The 17,540-nt window shown below is 47.3% G+C and overlaps 1 protein-coding gene across 1 annotated transcript in view; it reads left to right on the plus strand.

The window, feature by feature from the left end:
• The first annotated feature begins 6,342 nt into the window (after positions 1 to 6,342).
• The window catches only part of LOC134488626 (transient receptor potential cation channel subfamily V member 2-like), a 37,105-nt gene continuing 25,907 nt past the window's right edge, over positions 6,343 to 17,540 (plus strand). The window contains exons 1-7 of the mRNA XM_063291089.1: positions 6,343 to 6,411; positions 7,444 to 7,641; positions 9,223 to 9,356; positions 10,280 to 10,432; positions 12,692 to 12,832; positions 14,189 to 14,487; positions 16,428 to 16,604. Coding sequence (XP_063147159.1) covers positions 7,460 to 7,641; positions 9,223 to 9,356; positions 10,280 to 10,432; positions 12,692 to 12,832; positions 14,189 to 14,487; positions 16,428 to 16,604 — 1,086 coding nt within the window. The 5' untranslated portion in view covers positions 6,343 to 6,411; positions 7,444 to 7,459. The remainder of the gene's footprint in view (positions 6,412 to 7,443; positions 7,642 to 9,222; positions 9,357 to 10,279; positions 10,433 to 12,691; positions 12,833 to 14,188; positions 14,488 to 16,427; positions 16,605 to 17,540) is intronic.

Raw genomic sequence — 17,540 nt, forward strand, 5'->3', positions numbered from 1 at the left:
CTAAAGCCAAGCCCAAACTTTGACTGGCAGGAGACAAGAAACAGAATTGTAGAGTGGGAAGGGACCCCAAGGATCATCTAGCCCACCTCTCTGCAATGTACAGGAGAGCCATTTTAACCACCCCTGAGAGGTGGCTATCCTGTCTTGTTCTAAAAGCCTCCAGAGATGGAGAACCCACCACCTCCATAGCTAGACTCTTCTCCAATTGGACAGAACTTACTGTTGGGAAGATTTTCCTCTTATATTTAAATGAAATCTAGATCGCTGCAACTTACACCCATTATTTAATTTCTGTGGAGTTCCTGACCATCTTCCCTATGGCATGTTTTTAGGGAGCTGAACACTGATATCACGCTTCCCCCCTTCTTTTCTTTAGACTGAACATCCCACATTCTTTCAGCCTTCAGGTCAAGATAGATAGATGAGAGAGAGAGATGGATGGATGGATGGATGGATGGATGGATGGATGGAGTCCTTGGTGCTCTCTGAGCCTTGTGGTTTTCTTGCAGACGTTTCACTGCCAGACTAGGCAACATCTTCAGTGCAAAGAGGGAGTGGGCCTTGCTCTCAGTATTTTTTATATATATATATATATATATATATATATATATATATATAGAGAGAGAGAGAGAGAGAGAGAGAGAGAGAGAGAGAGAGAGAGAGAGTCAATTTGGTGTAGTGGTTAAGGCATGAGGCTAGAAACCGGGAGACCGTGAGTTCTAGTCCCGCCTTGGGCACGAAGCCAGCTGGGTGACCTTGGGCCAGCCACTTTCTTTCAGCCCTAGGAAGGAGGTAACGGCAAACCACTTCTGAAAAACCTTGCCAAGAAAACTGCAGGGACTTGTCCAGGCAGTCTCTGAGAATCAGACATGACTGAATGGATTAAAAAAAAAGATAGATGATAGATAGATAGATAGATAGATAGATAGATAGATAGATAGATAGATAGATAGATAGATAGATAGATATTTGTGAGTCAAAAAAGGGGCTACTGGACTCCTCCTGATTTTTTGGCCACTATAGACTAACTCAGCTCCCCTCCTACAGTGTCCTCATTACTGAATATCTAGGGTGATACACAGATTTTTCCTGAAATAAAGGAGGGAGTTGAGGTCAGCAGGAGTTGGTACTATGAAGACAGTACATGATAAGTGAGTTGTGGTAAGCCAAGGTTTTAGCCCTGATTGGGTTCCCCTGCTGGGCTAAGCCAAGCCACACACCACATTATGGTTGCATTCATGCATCTTGTTAAGGATTTTTTTTCTCTGGGAGAAGGAAGTGTTGCAGTCTGAATGAAGCAGAAAAAAGTGTTCCATCAGCCGGGAAGTAGATCTTCTCTGAATTTATCTGATTTCAGCCCTGCGCCATCATCTCTCTGTGCAAAACAGATGCCACTCATATTGCTGTGCTGGAGTGCAGCCCAGGAGAACAAGCCATTAATTCTGACTGCCCTGGATTTTCTCAGGAACCAGTCAGCTAATGGAGCTCTTGGCAAGAAGAACGGAGGGCACAAGTGATAATATTGGATATTACGGAAACAAAGATGGTGTGTGTGTGTGTGTGTGTGTGTCATGGCGGTGCGTCTTAAAGAAGGTACATTTGGTGATGCACTTTGCTAAATGCATTATGCAAAATAACCTCTGCACAGCAAGCAGGCTGTGGCTGAAAGAACTGCAGAGATGGTTGTTTTTCTATAGGGTCAGAATGACATCACCGGCCCTGTTTGACAATTGTTGGACCATGCTCCATTTTAGCAGAAACTGACTAAACTGCAGTTCAGTTTCGTTTTGCTGCTGCTGGTGGGAGTGATAAAAATGGGATATCCTGCCCTCAGAAGAATTAAGGCACACACTACATTCTCACTCCAGGAAACTGGCCCATCACATTTGCAAAGTTTCTCTGAGCCTGCAGTTAAAAGAGATGCGTCCCCATGGTAGGACCATGCAAACCCTTCCCGGAATCATTTTAACTTCCTTAAAAAGAGAAAATATAAGTCAGGGATGAAAATGTTCCCTCCTGTGCACTTAATTTTATTTTTTGTGGAAGTGGTTCCTTGTTCTCACAGTGCAATTTTCATCCCATTTTTGACCCTGACTCAGGAGACCAGTTCTAGGTCTCCTGATTCCTTCCCACAGGAATTCCACATTTGGGGGGGGGGGGGAATGGTCACCTTCTGCACCATGAGGACTAGACCCTTACATTGGATACTTGATCAATACATGCATAATGCATTGGGCAGCTGCCTGGACTCCCAAGTGCTGCAGCTGGCTGGAAGAGCACGGAAGAGGCTCTCTTGCCCTCAGAATCTTTCTGTTCCTCACCGGATCCCTTTTTTTCGCGCAAGGCGCTGCAGCTTTTGCCATCGTCCTCTTTCCTTTCAAAGAAAGCGCGCCTGGATTTTCAGCAAACACCGGCTTGACTGCCCAGGACCCTTCCCACTCAGCCTTGGGGGATTCCTCATGATAAGCATGAGACACCAACAAAGGGCTTCTTGAAAAGATCGAAAAGGAGAACAAAATCTTGCAAGCCTCGTGATCCTCTTCTTCCGCCTTAGACAGGCAGCGGTCAAACGGACAGATGCGAGCAATGTTCTCGGTGTCTCTGAGACAGCACTGAAATGGAGCAATGCCCACACCTATCAGCTGGGCCTCTGCCCTAATGTTTCTTCTCTCTGTGGGAACGCCGACCACTTCCTCTGCCGTGTTTTCAGGGCTGTCACGCTTACAACACTGCAACAGACACTCGCAGGCACTGGATGCTTCTCTGCACCGGGTGGAACCGCCGTTCCTCGGCGCCTCGAATCTTGCAGTGGATGGGTCGTGTGTTGCTGTGGTGGGTTTGCCAATGATCGCATTGATTTCTTGGATGTGCCAGCTGGACAGATCACTGGAGCTCCCTGGGTTTTTTTAAAACTCCAGGATTCTGGAGGTTTTGGCAATCAGGCAACGTGAAAGCCAGCTTTGCAGTGAGTACCTCCTTAATCATCTCCTCCACCCTAGAAAAAGAGCCTTCGGATCATTGATGAAAGGACTTCAGAGCATGTGCAGAAGGCGCTTCTCATGGTGCAGAAACTGAGTTGCAGGAACCTCATTTTAGATCAGAGTCAGTAACGCGGCTGTTCATTTTTGCTTTGCTGCTGTTGGGATGTGTTTCACAGGGGCATTTAGCTGGCAGTGCAGTTGGGGGTGGGGGGACTGAACCTGTTCAATTTCTGCCTGATGCAGAGCACCATCCTTTTCTTCTCTTTTCCATGGCCAGGTTGGTAAGCACTGCTTTATTTAGATCAGCGTTTCTTTATTTTTTTTTTCTCTCAGGACCCCTTTCCGGTGTTTAACATTATGGAGGACCCCCCCCCCCAAGATCTTTTGTTTGTATGGGTTGCATTATTGATATTTACTGAATTAAAAACTAAAGTTGATGCACTACTGTTTCTCACAATTGTCTGATGGGGTTTTAACATTGTATTATTCTGCAAACAGGCTGGCAAATAATTTTGAGTTTGTGAACCCCTGCGAGGGTCTTGGGGGACCCCTAAGGGTCCTAGGACCACATTTTAAGAAAGGTGTGTGTTTGTGATATTTTCAATCTTCCCAGTAATATGGTTTTTCTTTTTTAAGAGTTATTTGATGTTCTGTAACAATGTGGTGATGTCCCTGTTATATTTTGGGACATGGCTAGCTCACTGGGAAATATTTGCACCTTTTCTTTCCCTGGCCCTCTTATTCTGCAGGCACGATACAGATTTGGATCTAATCTAGTAGCAAGAGACGACTTCCACCCTCCGTGAGCCTATAAAATTAAGATTTGGGGGGGGCTGATTTTTACTAGTCTCTCTCTCTCTCAGCCCCAGGAAGAAGGCCAGGGCCAAACACCTCCCAAAACGTGGCCAGGAAAACTGCAGGGACTTGTCCATGTAGTCCTCAGGAGTCAAGACTGACTCAAAGGCAATAAGATCCAGTTTTAAGATCCAATAAGCCAGGAGACCATGCGTTCTAATCCTGCCTTAGGGACAAAAGCCGGCTGGGGGGCTTTGGGCCGGCCCCTCCCTCTCAGAAAGCACCAGGCGCTTATTCCGCTAGGCACCAGGGTTGACTCAATGGACCATAATCACTGTCATCGCCACCGCCACCACCACAATATTCTGGTGGGTAAGGGCCACAGTTAAAATTTGGGGGCAGGACCTGTGGGGTCTCAGGTTGGGCAAGACCACAAGAATTCCCCATCCTGTCTGGGGAATTCTGGGAGTTGAAGTCCACCCACCTTAAATTTGCCAAGTTTGAAAAACACTGTTAGAGGCAAATCAACACAGCTCCTTGAATGAATTTATTGAGGGAATGATTGTCACGAGGGCGGGATTTCTCTCTGATAAATAGCGGAGACGCCTTTTGCCTTTGCGGAGACCCCTTTTGCCTTTCCTCTGCCTGATCTGTCCACACCCACTCCCTGTTTACTTCTTCACCTTGCTTTCTTCCCTCCCTGCCTTATAAAGAAGTTCCCAGTGAATCCTTTGCTTTCACAGAGATAAAGCAATTTAGGAAAAAAATAATAAAGATTTTGAGCTGTGACGGTGCTTAGGTTCGCCCACCAGCTGGAAACATTTCCTGCCCATGGAAACGGGGTGGGTGGCAGAAGGCTGTGGAGGAACTGAGGTCCCTGCAACATTTTGTTGCTGTGCTCATTTCCTCCATGGCAGAAGCTTGTGGTTGCTTGAAGCATGCACACACCCAGAATTGCAGGCTGGCAAGGAAGCAGCACGTGCAGGCTTTAAACCTGTCATGGAGCTGGGGCAGGTGCAGCGCAGTGGGGCGTCGGGCCTCTTGGGCAGATACAGTCGCAAAGTCGCAGTGCAAAATCACTCCTGGGTGTTCGGCAGCTGATAGTGGGGAAGACTCCTGAGATGATGCAGCTTCACCCTTTTGAACAGCAGAGGGTGGGTTCTTTTCCAGTGGGCTGAGGACTAGCTGCTTGGGGACTAGCTCCTTCTCCTCGCCTTTCATCTTCCTCTCCTCCATCCCCTTCCTTTCCTTCTTTTTTCCTTCTAGTGCTTCTTTCTCCTTTTCCTTCTCCCCAGTAGGACAATTAGCAGTGTCATCTTCCACATAATCTTCCTCCTCCTCCCCCTCCCCCCCATAGGACAATTAGCAGTCAATTTGTGTGTATCTTCCACCTTCCTTCCTTCCTTCCTTCCTTCCTTCCTTCCTTCCTTCCTTTCTTTCTTTCTTTCTTTCTTTCTTTCTTTCTTCCCCCTCCCCCTCCCCCCATAGGACAATTAGCAGTCAATTTGTGTGTATCTTCCTCCTTCCTTCCTTCCTTCCTTCCTTCCTTCCTTCCTTCCTTTCTTTCTTTCTTTCTTTCTTTCTTTCTTTCTTTCTTTCTTTCTTTCTTTCTTCCCCCTCCCCCTCCCCCCATAGGACAATTAGCAGTCAATTTGTGTGTATCTTCCACCTTTCTTTCTTTCTTTCTTTCTTTCTCTTTCTTTCTTTCTTTCTCTTTCTTCCTCCTCCTCCCCCTCCCCCCCACAGGACAATTAGCAGTCAATTTGTGCATATCTTCCACACATTATTATTTCTCCTTCTCCTTCCTCTAACTTACTGTTTCTCGAACCTGGCCACTTTAAGATGTGTGGACTTCAACTCCCAGAATTCCCCAGCCAGCATGCTGGCTGGGGAGTTCTGGGAGTTGAAGTCCACACATCTTAAAGTGACCAAGTTTAGGAAGCCCTGCTCCAACTGATACTCCAAGCCCCACGTCCTGGAACACAGCCCCATCTTTAGGGACTTACAAAACGCCAACAGCCTGGGGGCAATCTAAGCTCCAGGGGGATGATGGTCCACAGGGCAGGTGCTGTGGCAGAAGAGGCTCTCTCCTGGGGTCCCGCCGGATGGCCCTTCCTAACGGGTGGGACCCGAGCGTGCCTCTCCTGCTGGACCTGGCGGGATGGGAGACACGATCGGAGCGAGAGGGTCCTGCAAGTAACCTGGCCCTGTGCCACGAAAGGCTTGACAGGCGACCCCCAGAACCTTGAATTGAACCCGGCAGCCACATTGGCAGCCAACGTAGCTCTGGAGGAAAGATGTCACCAGTTCAAATCTCGAAGCGGCTGCCTTTTGAACCCGCTGCAGCTTCCGGATGCTCTTCAAGGGCAGCCCCGCAAAGAGCGCATTGCAGTAATCCAACCGGGAGACGATTAAAGCATGAGTGACTGAGCACGGGATTCCCTGATCCAGGGAAGGACGGAAGGGGCGCACAACTCCAAGCTGTGGAAAAGCCTTTCTGGCCACAACCGCTTGCTTTCCCCCTCCTTTCCTCTCTCTCTCCTTCCTTCAGAAAGTTCTGAATTCTGAACATTCTGAATGTATCTGGTGTCCTTTTAGCGTTTCGATGGCCTCTATTTCCTCCTCCATTCTGAAGGTCTGTTGGCCAGTTCTACATCCTCCCTTTTCTCCAGGGGTTTATTTTTCCCCCACAACGACGAGGAAGGCTGGGCTGAGAGAGGGGGCCTGGCCCAAAGGCCCTGGGAAGGGTGGACTGGCACCTCAGTTCCCCAATTGCTAGTCCAAGCTCTTCCCTACAACCCCTCCTGGTCCTCAGAGTTCTGCCAGCCCTCTTGGGTCATCATATGGTACATTGTAATGGTGTGTGGGAATGACCTTGGGAGATGGGGAAAAGAAATGTTGCCTAGGAAACAGGCAGATAAGAGGCGGCATAGCCCGCAGCTGCATAATGGGCGGAGAAAGAAGCTCAGAAGGGACCCTCCCTGGTTTCTTGGACCATAAAGGCAAGGAGGCGGGGAGAGATGTACTTTCAGACTTGCCAGATTCTGTTAATGAAGCCTCACAATAAAGTAGAATTAGCTCATCTGGTCATATTTCCTGTCTGGTCTACCTGGTAAGGCTGCTATCAATCTTGCAAGTCTGGAATCTTGCAAGGCTTTAGCAATTGATATGACCAGGCAGGATCTGTAAAGATATGTGGGAAAGGCCTTGGGAGACGGGGCTGAGAGACGCTGCCTAGGGAACGGTCAGATAAGAGACAGCTGAGCCCACAGCTGCACAATGGGTGGAAAAAGAGGCTCAGAAGGGACCCTCCCTGGTTTCTTGGGCTGTAAAGGAGATGGAGAGAGATGTACTTTCAGACTTATAAGAATTTTGTAACGGTATGTGGGAAAGACCTTCTTGTGGGGTAAAGAGATGCTGCCCAGGGAATGGTCAGATAAGAGAGGGCAGAGCCCCCAGCTGGATAGTGGGCAGGGCAAGAGGCTCAGAAGGGACCCTCCCTAGCTTATTGGGCTGTAAAGAAGATGGTGGGGGGAATTGTACTTTCAGACTTGCAAGATTCTGTTAATGAAGCCTCACAATAAAGTAGAATTAGCTCATCTGGTTGTGTGTCCTGTCTGGTCTACCTCATAAGGCTGACGTGCGTTTGCCACATTCACCCTGCCAGCCTCCTGACCCAGGCGATGAAGAAAACCCCATTGGTCCTGGAGACGGATGATGGCCTTGGAGAAGATGGGAATGCAGCCACAGAGGGGGCAGCTGGGGAGGAGCATGGAATGCTGCCCTTGGACACCGCCTTCCAGAGGGAAAGCCCTCCCTCCCCAAAGATTAGGATGAACCTGAATTATCTAGCAGGAGCCGTGAAGTAAGTCGTTACTAGAAGCGTCCAATGGCAGCGGTGGGAATTGTTTTGCTGATTTCCGTGATGGGGCAGAATGCTGCATTTATCTCTATAAAATGCTTATGTGTTGCTTGGCAGACCTGTACAGGCATCTTAAAGTGATGCACAGACACAGTCAAAATAAATGCAGTCCATTTAGAAAGAAACAGATGGTGCTCATCCCTCAACTTTAACTGGTTGGCAACTTTTCCGTCAAGAATACCTCAATTGTTTTCATCTCAGCTTGGAATTTTATGAAGCGGTGCCAACATCTGCTCTCTTCCTCCTCCCTCCCCACCTCCTTTTCCTTGTGTGTCATGTCCTACCAATTAGAAGTCTGCGGGCAGGGACTGTCACACTATTGATACTGCTCAAAGAAATAAAATAACAACAAACGGATAATAAGGTCATAGAACAAAACACTTAACTGCCTAACATTCGGGCCAGCCCTGCAGACCAATGTGAAGCTGCGACCATTCTGATCTGCGGATGAGATAAAGCATAAAAAATGGTTATCTGGGGATGTTTCTGCAGTGGAGACCTGTGGCTGAGCCCATGGTCTTTGTGGAGAGCTCTTCAGATAGCAAAATGTACTTTTGCTGTTTTTATTATTTTGCTGTGAGGTGACAATACCCTTTTGCCTACACTACAGGCAACTTCCAGGTTGTTCCAGGAGGAATTCCCTTGGAGCCTTCCTGGAAGATGGGGCTTCCTCATTATGGATCATCTTCTCCCTTTGCCCCACATTTCTCCACCATGCCTGTCTCCTCTCAGCTGGACATTTTTGGAAGTGGGTTTAGCACTCTTTCTGAACAGCTCTGGACCCACGTTCAGAAAGAGAGAGAGTTCAGAAGTAGCACCGCTCACCTGCAGCTTTGAGAGGCAGGGTGGTATGGTGGGAAAGGTGATAGACTAGGACTGGGAAGACCTGGGTTCAAGTCCCTCCTCAGCTCCCTGCAGGACTTTGGGCCACTTCTTCCCTTTCAGCCTCAGATGCAGTCTGGTCTAGTGGGGAAGGTGCTGGACTAGGAGCGGGGAGACCCAGGTTCAAATTCTCCTCAGCCATGAAAAGCTCCCTGGGGGACCTTAGGCCAATCCCTGTCTCTCAGCCCAACTACAGGGTTGTTGTGGGAAAAAGTAGGAGGCGGGATACACCATATACCTGAGCTTCTGTACAAAAGGCAGAATAGATATCAAAATTAATAAATTTAGGCCACTTGATCAGTGGCAAAGCCTGCTGTTCAAAACTCCCATGATGCTCACCCAGACACACCCCACCCCATTAAGAACTGGTTGCTTTTCCCATTAGCAGGTGATCCTCAATAGGAGGGGGAACAGATCCTGGGGAACCCCCCAGTCACTTTCCTTCACTGGTCCTGCCCTGAAACAGTCAGAACGGTACCAGTCACACCTTCATTCCTGAACTTCAATTTATAGGGACGTAATTTTTTTGGCTCAGCAACCGGGGAATAGTCCTTTTAACATGGCCCTGAGCTTGCACCATTGCCCAGTCAAAGGGCCGAAGGACTGAGTCCTGCCTCAACTCCTTCCCTTTCTCCTCGGCAGGCAGGACGACCCAAATCGCTTCGACAGGAACCGTCTTTTTGATGCCGTGGTAGCGGGGAATCCTGAATGGCTCAATGGCCTGGGGGATTATTTGCGGAAAACATCCAGCTTTCTCACCGACTCTAAGTATAGGGGTGATTATTGCTTCCTGCTCTCTCTTGTTTCTTTTCACTGGTGTAAAAAACGGGCAAGCTTCATGGAAGTGTCTGTAGGCTCTGCAGAATATCAGAAGTCCTAGAACGATAGTGTTGGAAGGATCGATTAAGTTTATCAAGTCCAAGCTTTTTTGTGCAGGAAGAAACAATTCAACCATGCCAGAGAACTGGTGTCCAGTCTCTTTTTAAAAACCTCCAGAGATGGAGAACCCCACACTCCCAAGGTAGATCCTTCCACTGTTGCACAGATGTTATCTTCAGGAAGTTTTTCCTTATATTCACATGAAATCTAGGTGGTTGTAGCTTCTACCCACTATTTCTGGTCCTTGTTTCTTTGTCCATGAAAAATGGTTTGTGACCATCTTCCCTGTAGCTCTCCTTTTATGTGTTTGAACATGGCTGTCACATCTCCCTCCATCTTCTCTTCTCCAGACTGAACATCCCAAATTCCTTCTGTCTGTCCTCGTAGGACCTGTCCATTTGGAGGAGTTGAAAAACATCCCCATACGTACAAAATCACGAAATGCTTTTATATGTAACTGGTTTTGGCTGCAGGTGCCCCCAAATCCTGCATGACCTTGGGTAGATGATGCACCTTGAACACCCTCCGATGATGTCAGGGGTTAATAGGTGCCTCAATTCCCATGTTCTCCAGATTCCTCAAATACAGTCAGTCTGCAGATCCTCTCCAATGTGAGCCTTCCCAGAGAGATGGGTCTGGACTACAGTTCCCATCCTCCCAACCACTTGGTTCTGTTGTCTGGGTGATGGGAGGAATAGCCTGACCACATCTGGAGAGTGCTGAGGCAGGAAAGGCTAACCTAGGAAGCATCTGGAAGATGGATGATGTTGCAGCAGGGAGCCATAATCAAAGCAGCCTTTCCTGGATCCTTTTCTTCCAGATGGGAAGACAGGCAAGACCTGTTTAATGAAGGCCTTGCTCAATTTAAAAGATGGGAAGAACCCCACCATCCCTTTGCTCTTGAAGATAGACAAGGAGACCAAGAACCCGCAGCCTCTGATCAACACCGCTTGTTCCAGCAACTGCTACAATGGTAAGGCTCCTCCGCGGGAAGGTGAATGTTGTTAAGAGTGCTGGAAAGCGTTTGGCCCGAGAGATCAGAAAAAACACACACCAGGCATTTCTATAAAAATAAATGTATTTACAGGAAGCATAAAAACATCAGCAGTTTCCATATCCATAGGTGGACAGGCTCAAAAAGCTTTACAGGCTCATACACGCACACGCGCAGAGCTGGGAGAGTGAGCTGCTGCTGCTGCTGCTGGGCTTAAACAGAAACTGAAAACTTCTGGTGGCAAGCTTCCCCTTAGGCAAGGAGCAGCTTTATCTTATTTGGTCATTCTTTTCCCACCCCAACCTGAGGATACTTAAGTTTGACCTGTTCGCCCTGCCAGAGTGATTTGTTACCATAGTAACTTAGTGGCTTGCTACTTGCAAAACAACCAACAAATGTGGAGTGCTCTGTTCTCTGGGGCAGGGGTGGCTGGCAAGGAGATCCGCAGTTGGAATACAGGTACTCAACTTACGACCATTCATTTAGTGACTGTTCAAAGTTATGACAGTGCTGGAAAAAGTGACTTGCAACTGGTCCTCGCACTTCCAACCATCACAGTGTCCCTGTGGTCACGTCATCAAAATTCAAGTGCTTGGAAACCGGCTCACACTTACGATGGTTGCAGTGTTCCAGGGTCACATGATTGCCATTTGCAATCTTCCCAGCCAGCTCTGACAAGCAAAGTCAATGGGGGAAGCCAGATTCACTTAATGACTGCGGTGATTTGCTTAACGACTGCAGCAAAAACGTTTGTAAAATTGGGCATGACTCACTTAACAGCTACCTCGCTTAGCAACGGAAGTTCGAGTCCCAGTTGCGGATGTAAGTCAAGGACTACCTATAGTTTGGAATGGGCTTCAGGCTCCCACTTCTGCATCATCATCATCATGTCATTAAAATCTTGCAAGATCTTACAGAAACTGCATAATATTTTAGCCAACAAATTTGGGGGACGCTTGTTTCTTTAATGTAATTCATTTATATGGCTGCCCATCTCAACAAGAGACTTTGGGCAGTGAACAGTATTAAAATAAAATTAAAACAATTATAATCAGTTTGGTCTCGTGGTTAAGGTTCTGGGCAAGAAACCAGGAGGCTGTGAGTTCTAGTCCTGCCTTAGGCACGAAAGCCAGCTGGGTGACTTTGGGCCAGTCCCCTCTCAGCCCAAGAGCCTATCAGGCGTGGTAGGAGAGTTCTAGTCCCGCCTCAGGCCTGAAAGCCGGTTGGGTGACTGTGGGCCAGTCCCTCTCTCTCAGCCCACGAGCCTATCAGGTGTGGTATGAGAGTTCTAGTCCCGCCTTAGGCCTGAAAGCTGGCTGGGTGACCCTGGGCCAGTCCCTCTCTCTCTCAGCCCAACCCACCTCACAGGGTTGTTGTGGTGGGGAAAATAGGAGGAGGAGGGAGTGTTAGGTATGTTGGCTGCCTTGAGTTGTTTTTATAAAAAAAATAAAGGTGGGATAAAAATTAAATAGATAATAATAAAAAATTTAAAAAATAACCAACAGTACAAAAATTAAAATATACAGCAGCCAAGGAACGTATCAAAATTGCTAGCACAGCCAGGAGATGGGGCCCTTCACACCTTCAGGTCCCCAGGCCTGGCCATGGTACCAAGTCTTTAGCGCCCTATGAAAGGCCGGCAGAAGAGTTCCCTTCTTTAAGTTCACTTAAAGCTCATGGTATTTTGAGCATGTTTTAGATATGAGTGTGCCTTGTTTTTTTCCAGGAATGGTTGCTCATCCTTCTGCTTACATTTTTTGCAAATGCTTTCGACAGGCATTTTCCTAAGCCGTTTTCACAGGTACACCTGATTCCCCCAGCATTAGTATATTTGGAGCTACTTTCTTGAATGTTCCACTGGCACCAAGGCAGGAAAGTCATTGCACGTTTGGCCGCTTGCTAAATAAACGCCACCTGAACATATTTCTCAGCATCTCTGAATGGAGAGCCAGGGATGAGGTCATAAAAGTCAAGATGGCAGCCACCACTGCAGAGGGCCTTAAGACGGCTGTTCCTGCCTGGTTCTTGAAAGCCTGGAAATGCAAGCTTGGAAATGCAGGGAGGTTGTGGGGGAACAGCTTCATTCAAGGTACAGTAGAAAAAGTCACAACACACAGAGTAACATGTGGAGCTTTGATCGCGCTGTGGTGGCCGCCATCTTGACTTTTTTGACTGCAGCCTGCTGAACACCTGGTAGCCTTTCAATTCTACTCTGCTGCCATTTTCCCCTCTCTGCAGGCCATACAGCCCTCCACATTGCCATTGAGAAGAGAAATCTGGATCTTGTGAAATTACTGGTGGAGAACGGTGCTGATGTCCATGCCAAGGCTTCTGGTCATTTCTTCCAGCAGCAGAAGAAAGGGGTGTGCTTTTATTTTGGTAGGCCAGCAGGACAAAACACAGTCTCATCCCACAGAGGCACAACTGGGTAGCCCACCAATTTTTTTAGGGCCAAGCGGAGTTTTACAAACAGCTGGGAAAGTTTTGAGTTTCCAAGAATGCTTTGTTGGGCAAGTTGGTTCTGGCTAGAAGCCAGAAAATGGGTGGGAGGGGGAGGAAATTTGGCTGATTTTCAACCTATGTTACACCAGATTACATTAGTAAATGGCATGAAATGTTTGCCCGATACAGGTAGTCCTCACTTACTGACTGCCTTGTTTAACAGCCATTTGAAGTTATAACAGTGTAAAAACTAGCTTTGTGACCAATCCTCACATTTATGACTATTGCAACTTCTCACGGTCAGATGATCGCCATTTATGTGCTTCACACTGGCTTGCGACAGAGTTAACAGAGAAGGCAGAAGTAAAATTGTAAGTTGCAGTAACGTGATGTTTCGCTTAGTGATGGAGTTACCAGTCCTAGTTGTGGTTGCTAAGTGAGGACTACCTGTATAGATGCCCAGCAGAAGCCAGAATTACATCACACATGCCATGGTGCAAATTAAATCAATCTGCGCCATTTGCATAGTGATGTCAAGATGTGTGTGAGATCACTTACCCTCTTAATTTTTTAAATTTAAAATATTTAAATGGCTGTCCATCTTAGGAAACATGACTCTGGGTGGCTCACAGCCATAAATACATATGAATGAATGAATGAATGAATGAATGAATGAATGAATGAATGAATGAATGAATGATCAACATCCAAAAAGCCCCCACCGAGACAGCTATGCTCCCAACACATCAACTGGGCCTTATCAGATAGAGAGGGCTACATTCTGGAGAAGGATTTTAGTCAAAAAGCTTGCTGGAAGGAAAAAAAAACCCCAATGGCACATGTCTTTAAGTCTTCCATTTTGGGGCATATATTCTAACTGCCCGGGTTTACATGTGAGAGTCACAGTTCTCTGAAAGAGTGGAAAACGGAAGAGACAACAGAAATCTTTAGTATAACCATGTTGGAGATCATCAGGGGTTCTTGGTGGAGGGAAAGTACTTTTCAATTGGTGTGTCCCAGGAGGGGTCAAAACAGTCAAGATGGCAGGCCTGACATTGTGGCAGAAGCCTTGTCCCCTTTTTACGTGTGCTTTATGCACGCTGCGTTTTATCCACACCACAGGGCTTCAGTGGCGAGGTGGCAGCTGCCACCTGGACTTTTTCGATCACCCCCTGCAGACGCCCTTGTTTCCATCCTACTGTCTCAGCCCAGGGGGTTTTGTATCCTCCCTCTCCAGGGCACAACGCGGGTGCTCAATGCAGCCCTGACCCCGTTCTCGTCACCCTCTTCCAGGCGAGCTCCCTCTCTCCTTGGCCGCTTGTACCAACCAGCCAGAAGTGGTCATGTACCTCCTGGACAATCCTCACCGGAAGGCTAAGCTGACCGAACAGGACTCCATGGGAAACACCGTCCTCCACGCACTGGTGATGGTGGCCAATGATACGGAGAAGAACACAGAGCTTGTGGTCAACATGTACGACATGATCCTTATGAAAGGGGCCGAGATCAACCTTTCACGGGAGTTGGAGGAGATTGTTAACCAACACCAGCTAACCCCTCTGAAGCTGGCTGTTAAGACCGGGAAAGTCGAGGTAATCTGGGAGAGGATCTCTTCTTCCTTGTGAATGGGTTACAGGTAGTCCTCGACTTATGACCACAGTTGGGACTGAAACTTCCGCTGCTAAGTGAGGTGGTTGTTAAGTGAGTCACACCCGATTTTATGGCCTTTTTTGCCATGGTCATTAAGCAAATCACCACGGTCATTAAACAAATCCAGCTTCCCCCATTGACTTTGCTTGTCAGAAGCCAGCTGGGAAGGTTGCATGTCATGAGTGAGGATGGCGAGCAGGGGGCTCCCATCCAGGCTGTAAAGCGCATGCGTAGCCCTGAGGAATTAGGTGGCCATTCAAAGAGACACCAATCGGGCCCGCCTTAGTCTTTGGGGTTTATCTGTCTGGGTTTTTCCCACGCTTCTTCAGTTTGTTAGGATTCTCTGTTATGTAGCAGTAATAAAACACTAGAGACCTGTTCCTTGTCTCAGCGTGGTTCCTGGCTGTTAGGACAATCACGTGATCCCAGAATGCTGCAACTGTCGTAAGTGCGAGCCAGTTGCTGAGCAACTGAATTTTGATCATGTGACTGCAGGGACACTGCAACGGTCGTAAGTGTGAAGACCAGTTGCAAGTCACTTTTTTCAGCGCCGTTGTAACTTTGAATGGTCGCTAAATGAATTGTTGTAAGCCTGTACTCCCTCCTCACCAGCAGATTGCAGCCAAAGTAACTCCAAAGTGGTTTGTACTGGCCACTGCTGGCCATTCCGCTTCCTTCCAAGTTGACCTTTCTGCTCTAGTGCCTTAGAGCATCTTCACGGCATCATCCAGCCATCATGGATATGATATAAAGCCTGTCTATGTTACTGTTACCTTAGCATAACAAAGGTTGGATGACTCTAACTCAGCCTTTCTCAAGCTTTTGACCCTGGAGGAACCCTTGAAATATTTTCCAGGCCTGGGAGAACCCCTGCGCATCCAGGCTCAAATATAGGCCAGAAGTTACAAAATTATCATATTTGTTTCCTGGGTGGGCCTGTCGAGATGTATGCACAGTGTCCTTAAACTAAAAATAAAGAACGAAGCTTACCTCTTTAATGTGAAGTTGCCCAAATTGGAAATAATTTTTTAAATAAATCGTGATCTCCCAGGGAACCCCTTGTGGCCTCTCGCGGAACCCAAGGGTAGCACCGAACCCTGGTGGAGAAACCCTGGTCTAATTGATTTATTGATTATGTGACAAGTCAGTGTTGAGTGCTAGCAATTAAATAGATAGACTTTCTCCAGGAGGATCTGTCTCAAGCCTGGTCCTTCAGATCTTCCAGCAGGGCACCCATCATCACTGCGGTCAAGTCCATCCCCCTTGCCACTGGTTGTCCTCTTCTTCTCCTTCCTCCCACCTCTCCCAGCATCAGAGCCTTCTCCAGAGAGCATTATGGGTCTTCGCATCATGTGTCCACAGTAGGATAATTTGGGCCTGGTCATTGGTGCCTTGAGTGGGTTGATTTGTATAAAATGCTGTAAATTGCTAGCATGAAAATGATCACATCATTTCATATCTCACAGAGGCATCCTGAGTGTGTGTCTCAAAAAAGTCAAGATGGTGGCCGTGACCAAAACCTTGCTCCTTTTTTTACACATCCCATAATTTAATACATACACAATCATATTATTTGTATGGTTTAGTTGTTGGGCATGTGTGATGTCACTTTGACATCATTGTGGCTTCTAACATACGCTTGTTCATGGAAAGAGAGTAGAAAAATGGGGTTGTGGGCATGGTTAGGTGCAAGAAGGGAAAGGCTCAAAGGGAACCATGACTGAACTGAAGTTTTCTTGATTGCATAGCTCAGTCACCAGGGGCATCTGCAAGGAGGTCAAAAATGTCAAGATGGTGCCTGGTCACCAACACCATCTTGACTTTCCTGACCCCATCCCCAGAGACACTCCTGTCACCAACTCAACTGTTTTGGTCTCCCCAGATCCTCAAGCACATTCTTCACCGGGAGATCAAGGACCCCAAGTTCCAGCACCTTTCACGCAAGTTCACCGAGTGGACCTATGGCCCAATCCACATCTCCCTCTATGATCTGACCTCCATCGACAGCTGCGAGGAGAACTCAGTGCTGGAGATCCTGGCCTACAGCAGTGACACTCCAGTGAGTGAATCCAGATAAGAATGGTCCTTCTCATGGTCTTCCCTTCCCTGCAGTTCCTTCTTAGCAAGCATTCTTCAGCACCAACTTTATTTCTTCTTGGCACTGGGCAAAACCCTTTCTGAAAAAGTTGGTTCAGGATTTTTTTTTTAGAATGATCTGATTTACAGGTAGTCTTCGCTTAACGACCACAACTGGGACCGGCGTTTTGGTTGCTAAGCGAAGAGGTCGTTAAGCAAATCTGATCTGATTTTACAACCTTTTTTGCAGCAGTCATTAAGCAAATCATGTGGTTCCCCATTGATTTTGCTTGCCAGAAGCTGTTTGGGAAGGTAAAAAATGGCGATCACGTGACCATGGGGTGCTGTGATGGTCATAAATGCGCATCAGTTGCCAAACACCCAAATCGTGATCAGGTGACTGGGGGGGACAGTGATGGTCATAAGTGTGAGGACCGGTCGTAAGTCATTGTTTTCCAGCACCATCGTAAGTCCAAACTGTCACTAAATGAATGGTTAAGAGAGGACTACCTGTATTTATAAGGTACTTTATTCTTTTCATTTTCTTTGAACTGCCTTGAGAATAATGAACAAGGTTATCTTCATCCCCTTTCTAAATGTGGGCGTTTAGATAAATTCGATGTTTTCCCCATACTGGTCTGGCTGGAAATTAAGGGAGTTCTGTCTAGAGCGGGGATCTCCAAACTCTTCAGCTCATCAACCCGTTCATGAAGTTTCAGGATGTTCACCGACCCCCAGATATTGATTATATGAAAATAATTTAATAAATACTACAAAGAATAACAACAACAACATCGACCCCTTGGATAGTCCCATCAAGCCTTGGGTTCAATATTGACAACTTTGGAGAACCCTGGTCTAGGGGGTGGGGGATCACTAACTGAGAACTTGAGTTTCGAGTCTCCCTTCCTTGCTCTTC

The sequence above is a fragment of the Candoia aspera genome, chromosome 1 (assembly GCF_035149785.1).
Source record: "Candoia aspera isolate rCanAsp1 chromosome 1, rCanAsp1.hap2, whole genome shotgun sequence".
NCBI classification, from domain to species: Eukaryota; Metazoa; Chordata; class Lepidosauria; order Squamata; family Boidae; genus Candoia; species Candoia aspera.